Source organism: Apteryx mantelli, chromosome Z, assembly GCF_036417845.1.
Source record: "Apteryx mantelli isolate bAptMan1 chromosome Z, bAptMan1.hap1, whole genome shotgun sequence".
Lineage (NCBI taxonomy): Eukaryota > Metazoa > Chordata > Aves > Apterygiformes > Apterygidae > Apteryx > Apteryx mantelli.
The window spans coordinates 45,275,866-45,293,590 of record NC_090020.1 but is presented as its reverse complement, the minus strand read 5'-3'; the positions used below and the strand labels follow the sequence as shown (position 1 = coordinate 45,293,590).

Genomic DNA, 17,725 nt, shown 5'->3' with positions numbered 1-17,725 from the left:
GCTTTTCTAAAATGGTCCAGGAAGAAAGGTCTTGCAAAGCAGTTTGGAAGCTTTTGAAAAGTTTTTACTGCTTAGTGCTATTTCTTCTTGCACACACTACTTCATGAAGATTAAATAAATGGTGAGAATGGACTGTTTATTCTTCATTAATACCTCTTAAGAGGAGGGAAACAATGAAGGACAGGGCTGCTGCTGAGATAATGGATTAAACAATGTTTAGAGCAAGGCGTGTGTGATTCCGTAGGAGCTGTGTTCACTGAAATATTTCAAGTAATCAGGCTTTGTGTGCTGTTTAGAGAGGGATGGTAGCTGCACGGTGTGTCACATAGGTAGCAAGTACATGCAGAGAATCAGTAGCCGTGAGAATATGCATATGACTGTTAATCCAAGGATTTGGTGTATCTCACACACGTAGCTTAAGCATTTGGTTTCGAAAATTTGCTCCAATGTTTTCAAAGTTCAATACGCAGGATGAAACCTGCGTTCTGTTGGAAGCAGTGGAGTTCAGTGGGTCAGCTTTTACCTCCTTTTTCTGGTTCTGCCTTTTTCATTGAACTGCTTAACCATGAGTAGATAAGTCCGTCCCTGAAAAGGGAAGAACAGTGTCAAGGGAAAACTCTGTTCTAAATAAAATATTCAAAATCAATTCCTAGGTCTATTGAACTGCAAGAGTTTCATGTGGAAAAATAAACGACACTGTTGCAAGTTGGTTTTCAGGCACCTATTTTTTTTTTTCCAGGGAACTTTCAGTTGTAAATTTTTTTCAGACTTGATAGAAAGAAATTGGTTTTGCTATTGTGAAGCTTCCCTGCTGTTCTAGAAATATAGCTGTTCTTATGTGAAGTCTAACCCAAATGTTTGAAAGGGGCCAAAGGAAAAAGGAGAAAGAATGAAACCCTTTAGTATTTTCTTCTTAACCTAAAGGAGGAGTCCCACTGGAGGCTGCAAGAAATAAGCCACCACAGCCCCAGCAGGTTGCCCCAAGCCACGGCCCCGGGCTTCCCCCACCGTTTCCCCTGCCCTGCAGCTGTGAAGTAGCAGCTACTGGTCCATTAATGGTGACTTGGGCTGCTGCATTTTGATTAGCATTTCACCAGCCGACCTAACCCACACCTAAGATATAGGTTTAAGAATATTGGCAGATGCTAGTTTGATTTACTATTCATTTACAAACAACGTAGGCCTTTTATAGGGAATGTTAGGAAGATGCAACTTCTTAAAATGTAAGAAAAATGATATGTTTCTCTTAAGAAGCTTCTTTGACTTCTTTTTATCCAGATGCTTCTGTAAGGGTCCTTTACATTTGTCTATACAATGCAGTGGAAAGTCTGAATATCTAAAATACCTTATTGGTCTATTGCATTGCATTTGCAGGCCAGGCTAAATAAGAATAGATTGCCAAAACATCCTGTCACATCAGATGCTAGAAAATTAACACGGAAAGTAGAAATCATAGAATGAAACTCTGAAAGTGTATTGATTTTCTTTCTTGTCGAAGTCAAACCAGATAAAACTCTGAAATGTAATGGAATTACCTTTCTTTTCATGAACTATGTATGTTTTTCCATCAACCTTGCCTTCTTCAAATAATAATTTTATACTTTATACTAATAATTCTATATAAAATTTCAAGCTGTTTTTTTCCCCTACCTTCTTTGTTTTGCAAAATTTTTTATTTTGTTTATTACTTGCAATATAATGAGGGGGAAGGAAGGGCTGCAGTTGCACAGAAGTGCATGCAAGTCGTACACATGGAGAGACTGATGTCTAGAAGAAGCTTTTAGAGTTTTTGAAAGTTTTTCTAAAGAATCAGCATTAAATCAGAAGAGGAGGAGGGATAACATGCATTTATGTAGTCTAATATATACTTTAGAACCCTCTTCGTGCTTGTATTTCGGAAAGCAGATTTGAATAATACTTTAAAAATTGCTTATGAGTTCACTGTAGAAAAGAAACTTTGTTCAGATGTACTTTCTGCCTTCTCAGATGAAAGTTGTGAGAATTTCTCAATTTACACATATGTGCTTTTTTTAAATGAAAGAATAGTAATATCATGGAATGTGTAATTTTTTTAAATGTAATTTTCATCTGTATGGATCTCAGTAGTTTTGTCAATGACTTTTCTTGTTCTGCCCCAAGTTTTTAACTATCTTCAAATGGGGCATTTAATTTTGAAGTCTAAGAACAGTAATTTCATTGCTTTAAATCCATTTTGACCTCCTAGTGTGAACATAAGAGAGTGAAGTAATGTATTTTATTATGGTACTTCTATAAATTGTAGAAACATTCAATATTCTTTATTCAGTACTCACTATTGGACTTGATCTGTTACTGTACCTCTGACAGCAGAGATTTCCGTGGCTCTGTACTATGCACAGTTTTCTTGGGACCATTCATTTTTTCACCTAATTTGATTGGACAAACTAGGTTGTGTAATAATTCTGTGACTACATGAAGCACAAAATAAATTATTTTTTTAAAAAATCAATTCAGAACTTAAGGAATTTAATCTAAGTGAAATTTAGATGAAATTGCATTGAGGAGAGTATTTGTACTGAGTTGATTTGAAATGCATTATAAAACCTGGGATGAGTGAGCAGGATGAGTGAGTATGGAGGTGCTGTGACCTACTTTGTGAAAGGACCAATTTTACTACTTCTAGCGAAAACGCTGTCAGTGACTGTTTCAAATATTTTATTACAGAAACTGCAGCTCCAAGAACTCATTTTTCTTGCCTACCTGTGACCAAATAGATGTGTGACTGTGTTTCATTTTTGTTCTCCTTCTTCTTGTTGAGGCAGCTTCTCATGGGGGTGAGGGAGAAGCCACTTTTTCCAGCCCAGCTCAAATTGTGTCCTTTCTTGCCTTGGCTCTTCTTTCTCTGTCCGTTTTCACAGCGGCTCCATGCCTGATTCTGCAGATTCCATTTTATCCTTTATTGCCTTTATTTGCAAATTCACGCTATCACTTCCACCTCCTTAACATCCCTTATGGACGTCCCTGCCTTCCTTCGATCTGTGCTGACACCCTTATTTTTGACTGTGTACTTGAAATGTGAGCCTCCCTTTTCTCTCGCCTTTGCAGTCTTGCCTCCTTAGCACAAGCAGAATCTAGCACATTGTCTTCCTCTGCGTGTGGGGAAACTCAGCTCCATCGCCCGTTGGTCACACACGTCTGCCTGACCTGGTCAGTCCTGCCTTACCTCAGATACTCGGGTAATGCATCTTTTCTGCACCAATCAACTGCAGTATCTGAGGACTTTAAAATGCAAGTGTCATTCTCTTTAAATACCATTTTTTTCTGACTTCTTATTAATTTTAGGATCCATTCACATTATTATTTTTATTTTTAACAACGTGCATACACTTTTCCACTGCTTTTTACCCTTGTCTTTCTCTGTGCCTCGTCTACAGAAGCTACGAATGTTTCATAGCTCACAGCCACAGAAGCAGCCTCTTCAGCTTACCACTCTTGTTTCTTGTTTTGGAGATCCCTCGTTCAGTCCTTGGTGTCAGCACAGATGTCTGTTTAGTTCTTTTACTTTAGCTCACCTCCTTTGTGAGCATTAATTAAAATATTATCTGTAATCTGCTTGTTATTTGATATGTTTATATCAAATATAGTGTACAAGTAATCATTTCTGCTGTTCTGCCTGTTTTAAATATTTAAAATACTTCAATCTCTAAATTATTGCCCTAAAATAATTGAGAATTCAATAACACCAAGCACTGTAAGCAGAAAAATAGTTCAGAAATACTCAGCAAAGTGTGTATTAAAGGGCAAAAAGTTTTACACGTACATTTTTAATGTTTCAAAAAGTCCTTCAAATTTATGTGGAAAGCAACACATGCAGAGATCAGTGATTGGATTTTAGTCTGATTTAATGAATTAGCAATTTTAATGCTTTAAATACTTCAATATTTTAAGTTGTTCACACAATCTTTGGACTAATAGCTGAGTAAGTTTATTGTGTCAGTGAAGTTTTCTACTGCAGCAAAATTGTAGCGCTGCGGTAGTACTGAACAGTGTATAGCAGCTGTGATATATTGCATATACAGGACATCATGAGGCTTTTCATCAGTTGTTTTGCTCTTAGCGCAGTCAGCCCATTATATGGAAGCAAGTATTTTATTGTCCATTATGACCAAGTTGCATCTTAAACTTTTTTGTAAGTTCAAAAATGGGCATCTAAACCCATGGTGTAGTGAAGCATATAGTAAAGCATTGCTTGATTTTTTTTATTTTTTATTTTTTTGGCGTATTCACAGTTACATGCGGACTTTAAAAAATAAATCTTAACAGAATCATTAAGCTGTTTTCTAGACAGAGATACATATGTCAGTAAAAGAGAATGCTGATATTTTCAGCAAAGTAGAAATTCTAATTTTTACTGTTCTCTGAGTTGGTGAATTGTTTCCATTTCTAACAACATGCCTTTTTTATATTGTTCCAGCCAACTTTAAATAATTTATGCTTTGAATTCAGGCAGTCTGTTCTATGCAGAGGAAAGAGATTTGCAAGCACAAAATAAAACTGGGTTCTCTTTTAAACCTAACCATCTTAAAAAGTAAATAAATATAAATACATAAACACATATACACAAACATAAATAATATAATACAGTATTTGATTTATTTATTTATTTCCCACCAGCTACAAAGAGGTAAGAGCTGGTGGGAGTAATTTGAAATACATCAGCACTATCCAGTGGATTGTCCTGTGGTTGGCAGACTCATCTGGAGCATGGGAGACCTCATTTCTGGTTCCTAGTCTGAACAGGGAATGGGCTTGGTCATCAATCACACACTGCAGTGTATTTCTGCAAGTGATTATTAGTTGCTTGGGCTCAGGGTGCTCTCGGTTTCTTCTGTTGAAACTGTTCCACATTGTAGGAATAAATATTCCCTGGGTTGGTATCTTGTGCTTGTTAAGCTAAATGCCTTAACTATTGAGTGTAGGTGATTTCCTTCTCTAACACCATTAATATTATTCACGCGATGCGAAGCACCAGCTGCAGAGCATGAGACCCCAAGAGGCTCCCAGTCTCTCTGCCTGCCTGGAAATTCCAGGCTTGCTGCAAGTGGCATGTGTTTTGCCACAGGAATTTTTGATTCCTACATAGATCTGTTGTCTGACCAAAAGTGCCAAGGAAATGTTTAGTTGATACAAATTCCAAACCAGCTTCTGAGAGTCCTTTTGTTTGCAGTCAAGGTTTGAGGCTGAAAAACTCAAGATGAGGGCAGAGGTTATATCAACTAGTAGTTCTCTGAGCTTTCCAGTTACACACACTTCTTGCCACTGAAGCTTTCCACTGCTTTTTGTTGACTGAGGCTTTAATCACTCAGATTATACTGGTGACCCTCCAAGTCATACAGACCCAGGAAAGCTGTATGTGCTGGTTCAGCAGAAGGCTCGCTGAGCTCCTGCAGACAGCCCCAAAATAAGCAAAGCAAAATGAACTTCTGTGCACAAGGCAGCTCTGTTTGCATAGATATATTAAAAAGAAGGGATCCCCAAAGGCTGCTTAAAAAAAAAGAGAGAGACAGACAGACACACACACACACACCCCTTTCTTGTCACCAAAGAGCAAAGGAGTCAGGTCTGCACTTGTAAGAGTTGTCTGCTGAGCTTTACACCAGGACTGGTGTAAGCGGTTGCCACCCTGTTTCTGACTTCTGGTGCTGGTTTCTGACATGGAGGAGGAAGAAGGTTGTGCTGGCCATTAGCTTGGTGATCTCTTTCCTTGCTGACGGGAACAGATCTGTCAGGTCTAGGTGTAGACACAATAAACCAAAAGAGATCTCTCTGAAAGCATTCCCAAGTCTTGTGTTGTTTTGTCACTTGGAGAGAAAGCATTTTGCCCCCAAATTAGGACTCCAGGGGATGTGCTGTCAAGGTTCCTTATGATACGGGATAATTTCTAAACTAGCCTTTCTACATGCCTTTTGAATGGTGACTAACAAGCCTAATTGCATACTGCTCATCTGGACGTTCCTTCTTAAATTGCTTTCTGTTGGTGCTGTCATATGCCTCTTTCTAGGACTATGTTGCCCCTTTTCCAGCTTTGGGTGCAGCCAGATGAACTGGTGAAGGTGGTGCCATGCTAGCCAGCCCTGCTCGATGAGCTGTTCATCTCATCATTAAGCCAGTTCTGTAAAATCATTGAAAATGTTGTAGTGATTGGGTTTTTGTTCATGTGGAAAACTTTTCAGAACCAAGTTTCAAACTCGTTAAGCAAACACTGAAAACAGAATTACTGAGAGACAGTGACAGCCCTCCATCAACTACAGCTCATCTAACTGTGCCCTCAGTCAAATAAAACTGTAAAATATTGTTTGCATAATCATTTCTAGAAAGTTTTCTGCCTGCTTACCAAGAGCATATGAGGATTAATTAATTGTTTATATTACACTGAATATGTGAAACAGGATAGAGAAATGATTTGTAGTTTATACAGGGACTTCCCCGTTGCAATGCTGTAGTGAAATATTAGAGGTGTAAACCTTATCACAGCAGGTCCTTATCTTTTAACATTTTCAGTTGTACTTAAAAGATGAGGGTTTTTTCATGTAGTGGGGTTTTTTTTGTTGCTAAACAGAACCATGTGAGAGTTGGCCAAGGAGAAGAAATCTAATTAAATTCATGTAATGATTCTGGGAGTCACTGAGGCTTGCAGTACTCCCACACACTTATCAATACACTATAATAAGAGAAAAATCATTTTGGCATTTGAGCTGTAGAGTACTGTATGTGCATTTGATGCACACAAGCCCTCAGATGACTGAGCCATGTAAACGTTGCTGTAGGTGACCTTTCCTGATGAAGAGGTCTTTCTGTAATGCATATTCTCAGTCAAGTACCAGCTCTTGTGCTCACCCGGGTACTCAGAAGAGTAAGGGCGTGTCTACGTAGGGCACCATCGGGCACCTGCACCGGTCTGCCTGTGCTGAGGAGAGGCAAGTGCAGAACATGCATGCAGACAGCGCATAAACCAGTTTTGCACAGCACTGCACCCCACATAATAAGCCTTGTAGTACAGTTTAATGTGTATAGGCAAACATGGCTAAACCATTCCTTTGTTTAAAAACAAGGAACATGTGTGTCATGCCACAGCCTGTGATTGTCTCTTACAGGCATAGCGACTTGGGTTTCTTCTGGTTCAGGGGTGTCTGCAGTGCATTCAACTGTGTGGTGCATATGGCATTCTTTCACTGCAGAGCTACCATCTCTGTTATTCACAAAGCTGTATACAATAATGGCAGTCCCCTGTAGTGTAAAGATCTGCAGCTACTCAGAATTATCTGGTCCTGAAGTGAGTAACAGAAATCTCATGAGGACAGATTTGCTTGCTCTATTCTACAAGCTTACTGCTGTCGGTCAGTTCAGATATGTCTTAAACCCCGTGCCCGCCTGCAGCACTTTAGTGCATCTGTTTTGATGTGGCACTAGGATGCTCAAAGGCATCTAACAGTAAATGTGGTGGAAAATAAAGTTACCTGAATTGTTTGCAACCTTTGCAGTTTTGCCAGAGATTTTTTTCATCCATTTAGGTAATTCGCATAGTACAGGTCCCTTCCTTGCAAGTACAAAACAGAGCACAGCAAGTAACACGAGCAGCGGTGACTGACCTCATCTGGGCATCTGGAAGTCATCTAGTCCAAACTCCCACTTGGAGAAGTGCCTTCCAACCAGCAGTTCTGTAATTTTATGTTATGAGTGCTCAACCCTGGCACATTCAAACAAGTACACCTTGAAGGCAGCTGGGAAATGTGAGTCCAGTCCAGTGAAAAAGCTATGAATGAGCACCATCAGTTCCCACTGAATTAAGGAGAAGTTCTGCTTGCTCGGACTGGTGCTGAATTTGGCTAGTTGGGCAACTGTTTTCTGTAATCCTCCCCATTACTGCCACCAAGATGGTTTAAAAAAACTCAGCTAATTGTTGCAAATAGATTTCCTTAGCAGAGACAAGGTGGGTTGGTACAGATTTGGGGCCAGTTTACTTTCCTCATTGTCTTAAAGAGACTTTCAGAATGAGTCAGAAGCCAAAAAAAATGACCAGAAAAGTATCTTGAGCTCTTGCAGTTTCTGTTGGCTGACTAACCGTTGAAGTTCACTGGTCTAACAGAGAGCAGTTTTTATGCTGGTTTTGGTTGCACCTGTGGGGAAAAATTGAGGTCTCTTTGCTTCCAAACAGGGAAAAGTACAAAATGTAGTTTCAGCTGTGACCACCTAATGAAATGAGTTAGGCAACTCTGTTTATTGACGTGTTCAAAGAGGTGTATGTACAACTATTCTTCCTTTTTTTTTTTTTTTAAATTTAGTGGGGCTACTTCCATTGTCTACAGATGCAGGCAGAAAGGGACGCAGAAACCTTACGCCGTCAAAATGTTGAAGAAGACAGTAAGTTGTTCTGGTTTTTGTTTGGGGATGTTGTGTGTGGCGGGGGTGGGGGGTCTCTTTTTTGGGGGTGTGGTTTCTTTTGTGGAGGGGGAGCGGATTAGACTGAGGACCCCACTGAGATTTGTATTTTCTGTAGCTGAGCTTCTTCTGTTCCTCATGGTTAAAACAGCTTTTAGAGGTAGCAGTACTCTGCTGGGAATGTCTTATCCCCATGAATCTTGCTTGTACCTTCATCTGGCATCCTCTGTATAGACCTAGATTTGGGCAAAACTTTCTTTTAGACAAAAATTTCTTTTGCTGAAGAAAAGATGCAGATTCCAATTCATTTAAACATTCTGTAAATTCATATCGCTTTAGTACATTGTTTTGCTCAAAAAATATCATTACATAATTTAGCTTTTTCAGGAACTGTTTAAAGCACCAATTCAAAAAGTAAATTCATTTGGACGTTTGTTTCAGTTCTGCCAAAAAATCTTTTCTTAGACTCCAGTAGAATTAAATATTTTTAGAGGTTTTTCTTCCCCCCCTTACAAAACTCCAAGAGAATCAGTTATTTTTGCAGCTCCGTATATATCACACTTCTACCACAGTTATTTCTGTGTGTGCTACAAAATGGATGGTGGAAAGCAGAAGAGAGCCTCAAGAGAAAAGGCTAGTAATGGACTGAGAGACTTCAAGCAGCAGGAGAAAGTGGGAGATAGGGAAGAGCAGTTCCTTTTTCTACATAGAGGGGAAGAGAAATTTGAGAGGAAGCTGGCAATTTGTGAAGCATGGACATGATTTTTATTCATGAGTCGTTTTGATTCAGTTTATTCTAGTGGTAAATCATCCATTATTCCATAAAGTTCAGCAATGTTCACATGTAGCAACATAATGATGGGTGGGTAGGCGTAAACACGTCTGAACATTGAATGGTCTCTGTGCAAGATGTAATGAGCAGATTCCACACGAGTAAAATGCTGGCATTAATTTGTCATCTTTGAAAATAAGCCAAAGTTTAAACTGGCATAGAAATTTAGTTCTGTGCACTGCTTTTGGATTTGCATCTGGTGCATCAGAGGAAGCAGAGCATATGTGAAGAGTTTGCATTGCTTCTGCTTACATTCTGTTTTCCCTCTGGAAATGCAGAGAACTTCAGTTTCAAGTTTTTATCCATTCACTATGCCAGTGATTCCCATAATGTTTTAGGAATATACTCTCATGATTCTCACTCTGAAATGCACTCAGAAAAATTGTATTATTTAAAAATATTTCACTGCCATTTTTTTGACCTTTGTAGAGATTAATTCATGCTCATCATGGGCATATTAGTACTAGATCCAACTCTCTGTGTCTGGGAACTGTTCAGTTCAGACTTTTAGCATCCTTTTGGAGCATGGAAGTTATTTTTTTTAATGATAAAAGTGTAGGGAAAATGATGAACAAGAACATAAGGATATGGCTATGTAAGTTGTTTGCACAGCAACAATAGCTAAACTCAGTTGAGCCTTGATTATATTAGCAGTATGATTAGCAGCAAGTATAGTTCACGTAACAGGGTGTTTCCAGTGTAATTGATACACTTTGGCATGTTTTGTTGCATTATGAGAACAAGGGACATTATTATATTACTGATTTTATTTGTACAATTGAGTACATAATAGAGGTCCTATTGTAATGATTTGCCACTGCACGTGTGTGCCATGAACTACAGTAGTGCCAGTTCAGTTTGGACACGCAATTATTATCACCAGTGACAGCACTAACTGTGTGTTAAACGGTGCCCTCATAGCAGGTGGCCTGATCTTTGCACAGTAACTCAGTATAAAAATAACAAAGTGTGGTCCTAATCACGTGCTAACATTTTGATTAGCTTCAGTTTCTTGTTGTTTTTTTTAAAGAACAGGATGGCAGTTCAATAGTGGAATAAAAGTGATAGGGGAAAAAGAGGAGGAGCTTGTTGACTGTTTACTTTTGATACACCCAGTCCCACTTCTACAATGCCCATTTCCAAATGCACATGCGGGAGCTCTGGAGAGCACAGAGAAATTAGAAAGAGAAAACTAAGGAAGATGGTGAAAGAGCAAATTCCTCTGATTTTCCATTCAAACTGTCTAACTTCTCATGCTGCTTAGGACAGGACTAAGTGGGGAAGGAAGAATGTCCATAAAAAAACAGTTGAGGGTCAGAGAGAGAGCGGTCCAGCTTGTTCTGGAGGAGGTAACAAGTCACCTGGGAGGAGCAGTCTGGTAGCTGACTGACAGCTTCAGATCTGGACATGCCGATCGCTGTGGTGCTATAGTTTGAAGAAAAGCCTCAGGAATCATTATTTTTGTCCCCTGGAAACAGCTTAGCTAAGAAACAAATGATCCTTTGTGAATTGAACTAAGTAGTATACTAGGAACAGACTGCAAAGAACATAAAATGCCTATCAATGTTCTTTTTATTTAGATAATAAGACTAATTTTTCATTTTGGCTGGCTAACGCATTGTCATTTAAGAGGAAGTAAAATTTCAGGCAAGACATATTAGCCATTTCTGAGAACATACACTTGTTAAGAGATCTGAGTTTCTAGGAATTTCTGTAATATCTCTCTATTATCTAGGTTAAAAAAAACTATTATTCTTAGATCATTTGCACAGTTCTATTTGTTTTCTCCAATTGCTAATTAAGCCAACAAAGAGGAATTGGGGAAAAATGTTTATACAAAATTTATTTTTGTCAATGAAATGAAATAATAATTTGGGAATATTTTATTTCATGTTACAGGTTTAATCATTTTTAACCATTAATTAAATTTTTATATTGTTCCCAAAGGAGAAAACTCCCCCACCTTTTTTGATGGCTTGAAACAGCTGAAATAGAGTGCTTCAGTTTCCTTTTCTGTTTTGTTTTTGCTAAATTCAGCCCAATTTGTATGTAGTTTTGGATCCTTTAAGTTACACTTCTGGTGAATAAAATGTTGTTGAACACGCTAAGTCATTTGTCTTTGATTCACTTGTATACCTTATCCAACTGTTATGCTCAGTCTCCTGAGCATAGATCAAAACATAGGGTTGTGTATTATATATTCATTATTTGATCTTTCCTATGTTTATCACATCTTTTAAGTTCTGTACAGATAATATATTTAAGGGATTGAAGCAGGTAATGTCCTTATGGGGAGATCCATTTCATTAAGCCAAAAAGAAGCAGAAGCAGGCAGTTCCATTTGGCACTCCAGAAAAACTCATCAAATAAGCTAAATACAATAAGGAACTATTAACTGCCCGTTATACCTTTGCAGTTGCAAATATGAGGTTACTTAGCTTTTCACTGCAGAATTTATTTCTGCTACCCTAAGCAGAGACTTAATTATGTGAAATTTATAATCACTCATTCCAGAACAGTTGTTGTTGCACATTGATCCTATGAGAAGAGCACAGGATTCTCGAATGGAGCAAGCCATGCTATTTATGGAATGAAGCCTCAGGTCTATAGCCCTTTGCCTCCTTTGGCGGTATGATAAGAAGGCTAGATAACATGAACCAAGGCTAGTCTGGAGATCGTCTTGTAGTTTGGGCAGGTAAATGCCTTCTGTTAAAATTAGATCCACCTCTGCCTTAAATTTCCCACATGAGTATGGACAAGTTGCTTAAAAAAATATTAATGAGTGTCACTGTTAAACAGAACAGATGGCCCCTGTTCTGTGGTTTCCAAATTGAGATACTGAGGGCCTACATCTTAGATCTACCAAGTGCTAACAACTGTATCTGAAGTAATTTGGGAGCTGTCATTGCAATAAAGCAACATGCTTTGAAGGAGGGAGCATGCGAGTCAGATGGTCTGGACTTGCGTCCTACTGTATTCCCAATTCACTGTGCCGTTGGTCAAGTTATTTACTCTTTTTGTTTCAACTTTTTCACCCATAAAATTGAGAGAGTATTTATTCATTTTGCTTCACAGCAGTACTTTGAAGGATAGCCTGCTTAATATTCCTAGGTTTTAATTAATATATACTGTCCCATAAGAATTATTAAATATTATGAAATATTAGGCCCTCTTTGTATCAGTCAATGAGGCATCCAAATATAGAGATTATTTTGGAGGATTCTCATTTTGACTTCAGTTTTTTTCACATGTGAGCATCCTCCCTCACAGGGTTTGTGATGCTCAACTAATATCTGTGAGGCACTTTAGTTAAAATCAATCCTTATGAAGTAGCATTCTTCCTGAAGACCAGTTGATGTAATTCAAAGTCAGACAAGCGTTCAGCCACATAAACTTCTTCTCAGATTAGAAACAGAACAACTGTTTTCAGGCTATGCCTATGTTGAAAATAGTTGTTCTGGGATTAATCTAATTATACTAATCAGTTGGACAAATTGAGAACATAAAATAGTTCACACCTGTGGAGCAGAGAGGAGTGTGAGCAAAGGGAAAGGTAATGGACTTCTGTCCCTCCCTCCTGGAGCTGCGGATGATATCTAGGGTTAGGGTCTGAAAGAAATTATAGCAGGCTATGAGATCATATATAAAAAGTCTCAACTGAGTTCCTGTTTTTCTATATTCAGTAGAAAAATAAAAGTGACTTTCTAATCATACCAGAAATGAGAGGTGTGCAATGCGATGGGTGTGGGAAGATCTAAGGTGACTGATGATTTTTGTTGTGAGGGACATTGGCTGTGGCTGTTTGAGAAATGAGGGTGGCAAATGTTTAACTCTGTTGCTCTGGCAAGGACCCATCCAACTGCTGTTTGTTGGTCCGTGGGAAGTTTCTTACTGGTGGTGAGGATGAGAGGGTCTTTGAAGCCCATACAGTGGCACTTGGGAGGATTTTTTTTTCAAGGCATGATTATCTTCTAATGTAGATAGACTTTTTTTTTTATGATTTTCATTAGTGGGTAGTATATGACAAGTGGGATACAGAGTTGGCTGGGCTCTTCATATTGTGTTGCAGTGAATTGTAGTACTAAGTGGTAGTCAAGAGGCTCATTCAAATGTTAATCGATGTTCTTGGAGGAGCGCTGCTCTTGGCTGAACCTTGCCAATTGACTGAGAAGGCAAGTGTCACAGATGCTTACTCTGAAAAGGGGTCCAGGGACTCTGTATTACGCTTGGAGATAATCATTAGAATTAATAAAACAGGACTTTTGTTGACTTTTTGAGAAAAAGCTGTATATTTGTGGCTATAAAATGAAAATTTCAATCTTCTGCCATCTGGCCTTATGGGAGCTACAGTTTGAATACCTCCTGCCTACGTATTCCTCTAAGCTCAGTATCTCTATAGGTTCCATAACTAGACTATATATACCCTGTGATACTGTAATTGTCAGTACTGTTGCTGGACTTCCATATGAGAGAGAGGAAGTTTAGCTGAGAAATCTGGTCCACAGAAGAAAATGAGAACCTGAGACAAATGCTCTCATTTGCCTGCAGTACTATGGCAGTAATTCTTTTTTTCTCCAGATGTCTAATGTTTGGAATATCTCTCTATATACATATATGTGTATATGTATATTTAAAGTCAAAATTTTCCTCACAAAGCTGGTATTCTTCATTAAAAAAATCACTTAACACAAAATTCAGTTCTCGATTAAAAAAAAAATTAACAGTTCTTAACTATAATACATGAATGCAGTGTAGCAAAGGTATGTTTGAGTAAGCAGCAATATTTTTCATGACTGTTTTTTTTCTCAGTTCTCTTATTTGCAGTTTCAGCAGTATTTTTTAAAACATTTTATTAATGTGTAATTTTCTAATTTTTTCAAAAAGAAAAAAGAAAAGTATCATTTGTAACTGCATATGAAAACAACCGTACATCAGTAGTCACCATTATTTTTGTCAATCAACCCATACATTCTCTTGTGTATTCATTCAGACACACACATCCCATCCATGTTGAGTGTAGGAAATTACTGCAGTGAGTTTTGCCAATAATTTCAGTGAGAGCAGGACTTGATGATACCTCTAGGCTGTTCCTTAACTACCACTCAACCGATAGTACTAGCTATTACATATTTAGATTATTTTAGTTTTCCTGGTATGCTTATTTTTAGTCATCAATCTCATTGGCTGTTATTCATGTGTAGTTCATACTGTTATGTTTCTTCTGAAAGATGAACAAAAGATTTAAATAAAAATTATTGTCAATGAAGAAATAAGAAATAATAAGAAATAAGGCAGCAAGGCTTTGGCTTTCCACTGCTTATATCCAGTTTTCCCTTGTATGTAAGAGGAATCTGACTTTCACAGTCTGACTCTCTACATTCCTAAAGAAAACTGCTTCTAAATAAAAATTAAGTCCATCAAATGCATAGTGTGTAAAGAAGCACAGAAAAGTTCATTTTTCATAAATACACAGAAAAAGAATAGCCAACTAAAAGAATATTTGTTCTGCAGTAAGATACCAATAGGTTTTTGTTTTATAAGCTGTGAAATTGGACACCATGTAGTGAAAGTGAAAATTTTAATGAAAAAAAGCTTTGTAATATGTTATTGTAGTCCTTGAAAGCAAAAAGCAGTTTTTGTCTGTATTGCCAGGATACAGACAGATTTTCCTTCAGAAAAAGAAAAAAATCTCACTCTGCATCTGAAAAAAGTGTTCTGTATACATAAAGTTATTTAGCACATAATCTGCATTACAATGTATTGCATTATATTGCATTGTAATGCAGATGATATGTAAAAATCACTTAATGTAGAACAATTTTTTTTACCTGTCACCATTTAGATTGAATTGCTGTGTTTTTCATGAGGACATCGTCCCTTGGGTTAAGATATTAAGTCAAGAACAGAGAGTATGTATTATGTCTCTTTTTCCCTCGCTGCATTTAATTTACAGGTAATTAGCTAACATTCATTTCTGGTGTTCACAGCTTATTTTTCAGAAGTATAAAGACAGATTACTAACAAGAGTAAAATACAAAGCTCAATTCCTTGTGCAATTCAAGGAAGCTTAGCCTCGTGCATACTTTGCATTGTTGAGCAAGTACTGAGAAACTAAATAATATCCTTTAGATTATTAATTCAGTAAAAAAGAAACAATTGACATACGCACATTCAGGTTTGAATAACTTAAGAGGAACTTTCATGAGACAATCCGAGCTGCATTTCCTCCTTCACCAACCCGTCCATGGATGTTTTGCTCCTGCCCACAGTGATTTCTTCTCCATGGCTTTAAGCACGTCTAGAGGAGCTGTGGATGTCTGGTTTGTAGATAACTGTAGAGAGGCAAGACTGGGAATAGGCATGAAATGTGTTACTCCGTGATGATATATTTAACACCAAAAGCAAAGCTTCAGCCCTGCAAAAGGGCAGAGGTAAATATTAGTCTAGCCGAAGCACAGGTAAATGTTAGTCTATCCTGAGATTATAGTCCTTCTCTTAGAAACCCTTCACTATTTACAGCCTGTTAAAGATAGTCTAGTAACATGCCTTCAGTGGAGCTGTCCCGCAGGGAAGACTGTCTATGAGGCTTGCACTGGGGATCTTGGAGTATCTCCTCCTTTTGCATTTTAGGATGTCGTTGTTCTTGAGAAGCCTGTGCTGTGATCCTATGTCACCATTGTGACAGTAATTCATTTTAGGGGAGGGAGATTGAGTTTCCTTGTTCTACACTGTCAAACAAAAAATTAAAGGAAGACTGGGTACATACACAAAAATGAAGAGAAAAGAGCAGAAGATAAGAAAAGACAGCATTCTCTCTACTGCTGGAAGGTCAGTCACTGGAATAAAATGAGGCCAGCATATGACTTACAACTTAGTATCCTGGATTCATTCCTCTGTCCTGCAGTTGAATTCTTCTCTAGCCCCTCAGACAGGCAAATCCAATTCTGTTTTTTTAAGAGAGGGCATTTATTTTACTAAGAACTCCATAATCAGCGTGTACTCATTTGGCAAACTGGTTACACGCACTAGTATGTTTCAAGATAAAATATATCCTCTTTGGCCGAGCTGGACTCCTTTTATCTTGTGTCCTGTAAGAGAAAGAACACAGGTAGGCAGGAATAGAAAAGTGGAGGCAGAAGTTAAAACAACAGTTGTATAGGCAGCAAGACCTGCAGGTACAGGTTATGAAAGAGCCTTCAAAAAATCATGAAGCTAGCATCACTGTCTGATCTCTGTGGGGTGTGTGATCTGGTCATAGCATCTCTTAAGATCGGAACAAAAGTTCAGTACAAGCTGAATGTTGTGATGGTGATGGCTGCAGGGCTAGAGTATATGGGTGAGGATCATCCAGACTTTTTGCCAAACAGAACTAGCTCTCCATTTGAATTAAGAAGTACTTCCCTATGAAAAAATAAAAACTGAATAAATGAAAAAAACCTAATAATATGTTTTTCCATAAATGTAAAAAAATATATCTGTTATTCCTTCCCCTTCTTTTTAAGCAGCCTCCTAATATGACTGTTCGTTTGTTTCTAGAAAGCTATTCCATTATACTTTGCATATATTGCATGAACAGATATTTAAAACTTCAACTGGGCTTTTCTTAAAGAACCAGAGTGTACTAATGTAAATACAGTTGACACCAGCTGGAAACCCTTCCATAAATAATAAGAAATAGCCTAAATAAGATGCTTTGTTTTGTACATCAGTCCTATGGTATTCAAGTCACTTTGATTTATAATCCTTTTGAGAGAATTCTGATTTGAAGTTACTTTAGAATTGCAAAGATTATATGATATGCTAACATCTGAGGACCTCTAAGCAGTACTCTCAGGAATATCAACCTACAGAAATTTAAATTTTTATCTGCAAGATATATAACACTCATACTCCTTTTAGCTGTTTACCCCCCTTTAAAATAATAGTGCTACAAGAAGAAATACCATGAGAAGTAATTGTAGGTTTTTAGACTGAGTAGCACATGTACTAAGTATATGACTTAAATGTAAAAACATGAGAGCATACAAAGTCAGAAGACCTCTGTGGTGTGACTTTCAAGAATTTGTGGGAAAAATCCTAATTCCTGCAGGTCAAGACAAATGAGAAGCCAAAAATCTGTTTATCAACACTCTAGGAAAATAATTCATAGTACCATTATGACTCATTTCCGTTATTCTTTTTGGACTATTACTATGTTAGAGATGCAACACCACAGTGAGAGAACACAGTAACATTTCTGTGTTTTACAGACGGGGAGAACATGAAGTGCTAAGGCAAGGGACTAGATCTATAAAGGATTTGTATTCAGACAATTAGTTATTGCTGTTTTGTGCATTCTGCTGCATACTTGTCTTTACAGATAAAATGCATATAGATAAACTGGTATGGGCAAGGCTTTGGGGTAGGCTGTTTGCCTCTCATATTGCTTGCCTTACAGTAGGCAGCAGAAGGAACAGGACCAGCACAGAGGGCTGA

General features: G+C 37.9%; 1 protein-coding gene across 1 annotated transcript in view; it reads left to right on the top strand.

Annotated features, from left to right (window-relative positions):
• CAMK4 (calcium/calmodulin dependent protein kinase IV) overlaps positions 1–17,725 on the top strand; it is a 178,663-nt gene that overhangs the window by 68,366 nt on the left and 92,572 nt on the right. Inside the window, exon 3 of the mRNA XM_067316168.1 lies at positions 8,322–8,400. Coding sequence (XP_067172269.1) covers positions 8,322–8,400 — 79 coding nt within the window. The remainder of the gene's footprint in view (positions 1–8,321; positions 8,401–17,725) is intronic.